The sequence below is a fragment of the Antennarius striatus genome, chromosome 22, assembly GCF_040054535.1.
Source record: "Antennarius striatus isolate MH-2024 chromosome 22, ASM4005453v1, whole genome shotgun sequence".
NCBI lineage: Eukaryota > Metazoa > Chordata > Actinopteri > Lophiiformes > Antennariidae > Antennarius > Antennarius striatus.
In genome coordinates, this window is record NC_090797.1 from 117,501 (window position 1) to 125,000 (window position 7,500).

A 7,500-nucleotide genomic window follows, 5' to 3' on the forward strand; every position below is an offset into this window, starting at 1 on the left:
TCCTGTGGGGATCAAGAGGAGGCGGTTGTGACAGCAGCAGAGGCGGGGCTTCACAGAGGCGGTGAGGGGGTGGGACTCACGTGACGCCGCTCCTCCGTCGCTCGTAGAAACGTGCGATCCCCACCAGGAGGTCAGAGATGCCACGTGGACCGGAGGATGAGGAGGACGAAGACGACACGCCAGGATGCAGCTGCAGAGAGGAAGGTCACACGTGATTGGTCGGCATCAACAGACAGGGGGACAGCGGCGTGGAGGCGGGCCTACCGGGAGGAAGGGTGACGACGTCTTCATCAGTCGCTGGAACTGCAGCAGGATCAGGAAGTCGTCGTCCGACAGACAGACGCCGCCCGTCGCTCTGCAGCCGCCATCCTGCCACAAGAAAACGTTATTGAAACGCCTTCTGGACACAGATCTGCTCTCTGCACCTGATTGGCTGGCAGCTGTCTGACCTGTCTGCCCCGCCTCCCTGACCACAGGGGCGTGCTCGGCAATAGGAAATAAAGCGTGTCCTCCAGGATCAGGTCTCTGGTGATCTGTCTGTCAAACGGGTCACTCAGAGACCAGAGGGTGAGGTCAGGGTCCACCTGGGGGGGCGAGGGTGGCGGAGAGAGGGAGGAGGAAGAGGAGGGTGGGAGAGGAGGAGGAAGAGGGGGAGGAAGACAAGTCTTTATCAGTCTCAGGCTGCCCTCTGGTGGTCAACCTGCCTTCACAGGAACGACATTGGGGGGGGTCAAACTCATTTTCACCGGGGACCACATCAGCATCACGGAGGTCCTCAAAGGGCCAGACGTAACTAATAAATGTAACTAAATGTAACTCAGTGTAATGTAACTAAATGTAACTACTCCTTAATGTAACTAATAAATGTAACTAAATGTAACTCAGTGTAATGTAACTAAATGTAACTACTCCTTAATGTAACTAATAAATGTAACTAAATGTAACTCAGTGTAATGTAACTAAATGTAACTACTCCTTAATGTAACTAATAAATGTAACTAAATGTAACTCAGTGTAATGTAACTAAATGTAACTACTCCTTAATGTAACCAATAAATGTAACTAAATGTAACTCAGTGTAATGTAACTAAATGTAACTACTCCTTAATGTAACTAATAAATGTAACTAAATGTAACTCAGTGTAATGTAACTAAATGTAACTACTCCTTAATGTAACTAATAAATGTAACTAAATGTAACTCAGTGTAATGTAACTAAATGTAACTACTCCTTAATGTAACTAATAAATGTAACTAAATGTAACTCAGTGTAATGTAACTAAATGTAACTACTCCTTAATGTAACTAATAAATGTAACTAAATGTAACTCAGTGTAATGTAACTAAATGTAACTACTCCTTAATGTAACTAATAAATGTAACTAAATGTAACTCAGTGTAATGTAACTAAATGTAACTACTCCTTAATGTAACTAATAAATGTAACTAAATGTAACTCAGTGTAATGTAACTAAATGTAACTACTCCTTAATGTAACTAATAATGTAACTAAATGTAACTCAGTGTAATGTAACTAAATGTAACTACTCCTTAATGTAACTAATAAATGTAACTAAATGTAACTCAGTGTAATGTAACTAAATGTAACTACTCCTTAATGTAACTAATAAATGTAACTAAATGTAACTCAGTGTAATGTAACTAAATGTAACTACTCCTTACTACTTCACACTGCCAGACGCTGTCAGCCAATAGAATACGCATATGGTATCATGTGACTACCTACTAAAAATCAGCCATGTGGTGAAGCCGCGCATCTTGAAGCCTCGAACAAGCGAGGGGCCAGTATGTTATCCGCCATTGATCAAACCCATCAATCAATAGAGAGAAGGACCTGCCTCAAACCCATCGATCAATAGACTCACCTGGACGACCACAGGTGTGACGGAGCCGCCAAGGAGCAGAGTGAAGGTCAGTAGCTGGTAACACAACACACACCTGGAACACATAAGCAACACCCACAAGGACACGCCCATCAACACCTGTGCTCACCTGTATGATGTCACAGCAGGTCTCTGCTACTGGACCCCGCCAAAGTAAAAGCCTCTGTCTATCTAGAATGTTTGTTTCCCATCAAAATGAGATTCAGTCACATATTTTTGTTTATTGATTATCCATCATAATCCCATTTAAACTGAAATTTTCCTTTGAAACTCATCGAGCACTTCCTGCGTCTACCTCAAGCACCAGAGCTGGACCAGAACAGGAACCAGTAACCACCAGGGACTGGATGGATCAGCCACAGACTTGTTTACCTGCTGAGGGCCTCTTGCTTCTGATTGGTTGACACAGCTACTGTCAGCACATCACCTATGACCTTCTTCACCTGCTGCAAAGCCTCATGGGATGTCACTGGTCCCAGCTGCTGCAGCAGGAGCTTCCTGAGCTGAGAGGGGTTGAAAGGGCGGAGCTTCAGCAACAACACCCCTAATCAGTCATCAATACCCAATCAATGAACACCAGGCCACGCCCACACAACAAATAGAAGACCGGGGACTGACCTTTGTGACACGCCCCCTTGGCTCTTGACTGGTCTTCACCACGCTGACGTCATGTAAGAAGGAAGTCAGGGGCTTCACAGACGTCACGAGAACGTAAAGATTCACCATGGCAACCAGCGCCGGGGGCGGAGCTCTGGCAGGTGGGGGACTGGAGGAGAAGAGATCAGGTCAGCTCAGGTGTTTAAACTAGTCTCTAGTTCAGGTGTTTAAACTAGTCTAGTTCAGGTGTTTAAACTAGTCTCTAGTTCAGGTGTTTAAACTAGTCTCTAGTTCAGGTGTTTAAACTAGTCTCTAGTTCAGGTGTTTAAACTAGTCTCTAGTTCAGGTGTTTAAACTAGTCTCTAGTTCAGGTGTTTAAACTAGTCTCTAGTTCAGGTGTTTAAACTAGTCTCTAGTTCAGGTGTTTAAACTAGTCTCTAGTTCAGGTGTTTAAACTACTCTCTAGTTCAGGTGTTTAAACTAGTCTCTAGTTCAGGTGTTTAAACTAGTCTCTAGTTCAGGTGTTTAAACTAGTCTCTAGTTCAGGTGTTTAAACTAGTCTCTAGTTCAGGTGTTTAAACTAGTCTAGTTCAGGTGTTTAAACTAGTCTCTAGTTCAGGTGTTTAAACTAGTCTCTAGTTCAGGTGTTTAAACTAGTCTCTAGTTCAGGTGTTTAAACTAGTCTCTAGTTCAGGTGTTTAAACTAGTCTCTAGTTCAGGTGTTTAAACTAGTCTCTAGTTCAGGTGTTTAAACTAGTCTCTAGTTCAGGTGTTTAAACTAGTCTCTAGTTCAGGTGTTTAAACTAGTCTAGTTCAGGTGTTTAAACTAGTCTCTAGTTCAGGTGTTTAAACTAGTCTAGTTCAGGTGTTTAAACTAGTCTCTAGTTCAGGTGTTTAAACTAGTCTCTAGTTCAGGTGTTTAAACTAGTCTAGTTCAGGTGTTTAAACTAGTCTCTAGTTCAGGTGTTTAAACTAGTCTCTAGTTCAGGTGTTTAAACTAGAGGTGTTTAAACTGGTGATTCTCACCTGTCAGTTCCAACCTGCAGCTTCTCATTGGTCAGTCCACAGGAGTGTGGCCTTATGGGTAATTCAGATTCTGTGGAAGTGACACGTCATCAGCGGACAGCTTCAAAACAAACTTTATTGATGAGGTGGTGGTGACATCATCAACCCACCTGTCAGCTGTGGGCGGGTGTAGAAGTTGCAGAGACCCCCGCCTGCATCAGAGAACGCCTCCCTCAACTCAGGCATTAAGTTCACCTGTGCACACACACAGGTGACCTCAACTCAAGCAATGTGATTGGCTGGAAGTGGTTGATGGGCGGAGTCTCACCCTCTGGTGATGGTGCAGGTGAGAGAGGGACATCCTCCTCACACAGCTGCGCTCGGAGCTGCTGAGACACACCAACAGGCTCCACCCACTCACACCTGGAACCACAGACAACACGGGTCACGCCCCAACGGGTGAGGTTTGGATGAGAGTGGGTGGAGTCACATCACAGCAGGATGTGATGTCACCAGGCCGACGGCAGCGCCCCCAGCAGGAGGAACGCCCCCCGCCTTAGATGACGCTTCACACACCTGCTGATTGTTCTGATGGGGTTTAAAGTATTGAACCTTTACGTGAAGCTGCTGACCTTTGACCCCCCCAGGTCACACCTTACCTGTGTTGTCTAGGAGGAAGCTGCTGACCTTTGACCCCCCAGATCACACCTTACCCCGTGTTGTCTCGGAGGAAGCTGCTGACCTTTGACCCCTCAGGTCACACCTTACCCGTGTTGTCTCGGAGGAAGCTGCTGACCTTTGACCCCTCAGGTCACACCTTACCCGTGTTGTCTCTGAGGAAGCTGCTGGTCTCGGCGGAGGGGGCCAGCTGGACCTGGTAGTCCATCTGCCCCAGGACCCGCTGGTACAGCTGCACCTCGGTGTCGGAACGCAGGCGTCGACCGGTCAGGACCGCGGCCCGGCGCCGGGGGCGGGGCCATGACCACGCCTAGGGGCAGGAAGCACAGCAGCGTGAGTCGCTCCACCGCCCCTCCATGAACTCCACCCCTCACTCCCACGGCTCCACCCCCTCTCTTCTTCGTGGGTTCCTGGAGCTCCGCTCCCCCCTCAGTGTGTTTCCATCACATCTGGTTCTGGTTTCCGTGCCGACGCTGTGAGGCTAAACAAACACAACCCAACTTCCTGTCTCCAGGTTCTGGTATTTCTGTTCTGAGCTGAGGGGCGACGCCCTGACCGGGTCCCTGTTGTTTGTTTGTTTGTTTGTTTGTTTGTGATTGTTGTTGATAAAAACGTTAACATTTTTAATGAAACCAAAATCTGCGACAGATTTCTGGATTCAGAAGCTCTCAGGTCCAAACTGGACCTGTTGATCCGGATCCTGTTGCTTCAGACAGACCTGGTCCAGAGTTTCAGAGCGGCTCTGAGCGGACCGGGATAAACAAACAAACAAACAAACAAACAAACAAACAGGGTTAAACAGAACAACCGTTCAGACGCTCGTAGTTGTGAAAGCCAGAGTCTGACGGCGTGCTGTTCACTGATTGGTCAGTGTGTTTATTCTGGGATGGGTTCAGACCAGCTCTCTGTGGGGGGGGGCTGGGTCAGAGGGCTGGTGGAACCACAGAAGAAGAGCCAGGCGTTAGTATTCGCTCCAGGTCCACAGGAAGTGGCCAAAGGGGAGGAGTCAGCCAGCCTCCACCAACCACAGGACGGGTCAGGAAGACCCGTTTCATGAAGTCCATCAGGAATGGTTCTGTATTGATCCGCTCAGACGATCGGTTCTGATCAAAGGAGCCAGTCAAACGTCCCTTAACTCAGATCAGCTGATCGACACAGAACAGAGACACACTGAAGATACTCCCGATGCTCCGCCCCCGCTGCTGATTGGTCGTCCCGTCACATGACACCTGATGTCTAAAAATAGACAACAACGAAGCAGCAGTACTCTGTGTAACAGTACTCTACCAGTACTCTGTGTAACAGTACTCTACCAGTACTCTGTGTAACAGTACTCTACCAGTACTCTGTGTAACAGTACTCTACCCGTACTCTGTGTAACAGTACTCTACCCGTACTCTGTGTAACAGTACTCTACCAGTACTCTGTGTAACAGTACTCTGTGTAACAGTACTCTACCCGTACTCTGTGTAACAGTACTCTACCAGTACTCTGTGTAACAGTACTCGACCAGTACTCAGTTACTGATCCAGTAACAGTACTCTCCAGTACTCTGTTACTGATCCAGTAACGGTACTCTGTTACTGATCCAGTAACAGTACTCTCCAGTACTCTGTTACTGATCCGGTAACGGTACTCTGTTACTGATCCGGTAACAGTACTCTCCAGTACTCTGTTACTGATCCGGTAACAGTACTCTCCAGTACTCTGTTACTGATCCGGTAACAGTACTCTCCAGTACTCTGTTACTGATCCGGTAACAGTACTCTCTAGTACTCTGTTACTGATCCGGTAACAGTACTCTCCAGTACTCTGTTACTGATCCGGTAACAGTACTCTCCAGTACTCTGTTACTGATCCGGTAACAGTACTCTCCAGTACTCTGTTACTGATCCGGTAACAGTACTCTCCAGTACTCTGTTACTGATCCGGTAACAGTACTCTCCAGTACTCTGTTACTGATCCGGTAACAGTACTCTCCAGTACTCAGTTACTGATCCGGTAACAGTACCCTCCAGTACTCAGTTACCGATCCAGTAACAGTACTCTCCAGTACTCAGGCGGTCTCTGGTTCTGATGGACCCACTGGGCTTCAGCAGAACCTTCTTGTTTTATTCTAATGTATCAATAAATAAATTGATTATTGTCACGAGTCACAGAATCACATCTGAAAGTCTGATGAGGTTCAGTCTGAGAATACAACCAACAAACATCCAACAAACAACCAACTAACAACTAACAACCAACCAACAACCAACAAACAACCAACCAACAACCAACAACCAACAAACAACCAACCAACAACCAACAGCCAAAGAACAACCAACCAACAACCAACCAACAACCAACCAACAAACAACCAACGAACAACTAACAACCAACGAACAACCAACAAACCAACCAACAACAAACCAACAACCCAACAAACCACCAACACACAACCCAACAAACCAACCAACCAACAACCAACAAACAACCAAGGAACAACCCAACACACAACCCAACAAACCACCAAGGAACAACCCAACAAACAACCAACAAACCACCAACAAACAACCAACAAACCAACCAACAAACCACCAACAAACAACCCAACAAACCAACCAACCAACAACCAACAAACAACCCAACAAACCAATCAACAAACCACCAACCAACAACCAACAAACAACCAACCAACAACCCAACAAACCAACCAACCAACACACAACCCAACAAACCAACCAACCAACACACAACCCAACAAACCAATCAAGAAACCACCAACAAACAACCCAACAAACCAACCAACCAACAACCAACAAACAACCAACCAACAACCCAACAAACCAACCAACAAACAACCAAGGAACAATCCAACAAACAACCAACAACCAAGGAACAACCCAACAAACCAACCAACAAACAACCAAGGAACAACCCAACAAACCAACCAACAAACAACCAAGGAACAACCCAACAAACCAACCAACAAACCACCAACACACAACCCAACAAACCAACCAACCAACAACCAACAAACAACCAACCAACAACCCAACAAATCAACCAACAAACAACCAACAAACAACCAAGGAACAATCCAACAACCAACCAACAAACAACCAAGGAACAACCCAACAAACCAACCAACAAACAACCAAGGAACAACCCAACAAACAACCAACAAACCACCAACACACAACCCAACAAACCAATCAACACACCACCAACAAACAACCCAACCAACCAACAAACAACCCAACAAACCAACCAACAACCAACAAACAACCAACAAACAACAAAGGAACAACCCAACAAACAACCAACAAACCAC

The 7,500-nt window shown here is 46.2% G+C and overlaps 1 protein-coding gene across 4 annotated transcripts in view; it reads right to left on the reverse strand.

Annotated features, from left to right (window-relative positions):
* The window catches only part of cped1 (cadherin-like and PC-esterase domain containing 1), a 16,621-nt gene that overhangs the window by 7,142 nt on the left and 1,979 nt on the right, over window positions 1-7,500 (reverse strand). For 3 of the 4 annotated variants that reach the window (XR_011034125.1, XM_068306404.1, XM_068306402.1), the window contains exons 2-12: window positions 4,329-4,494; window positions 3,835-3,929; window positions 3,677-3,761; window positions 3,528-3,597; window positions 2,523-2,670; window positions 2,277-2,407; window positions 1,887-1,959; window positions 450-584; window positions 265-369; window positions 81-190; window positions 1-2 (exon numbers count right to left, since the gene is read on the reverse strand). The exon at window positions 1-2 is cut by the window's left edge and continues 39 nt beyond it. Coding sequence is in view for 3 of the 4 variants with exons in the window: in XM_068306404.1 (XP_068162505.1) it covers window positions 1-2; window positions 81-190; window positions 265-369; window positions 450-584; window positions 1,887-1,959; window positions 2,277-2,407; window positions 2,523-2,670; window positions 3,528-3,597; window positions 3,677-3,761; window positions 3,835-3,929; window positions 4,329-4,494 (1,120 nt within the window). In the remaining variant the exon portion in view is untranslated. The other variant, XM_068306405.1, reaches the window with a different exon arrangement.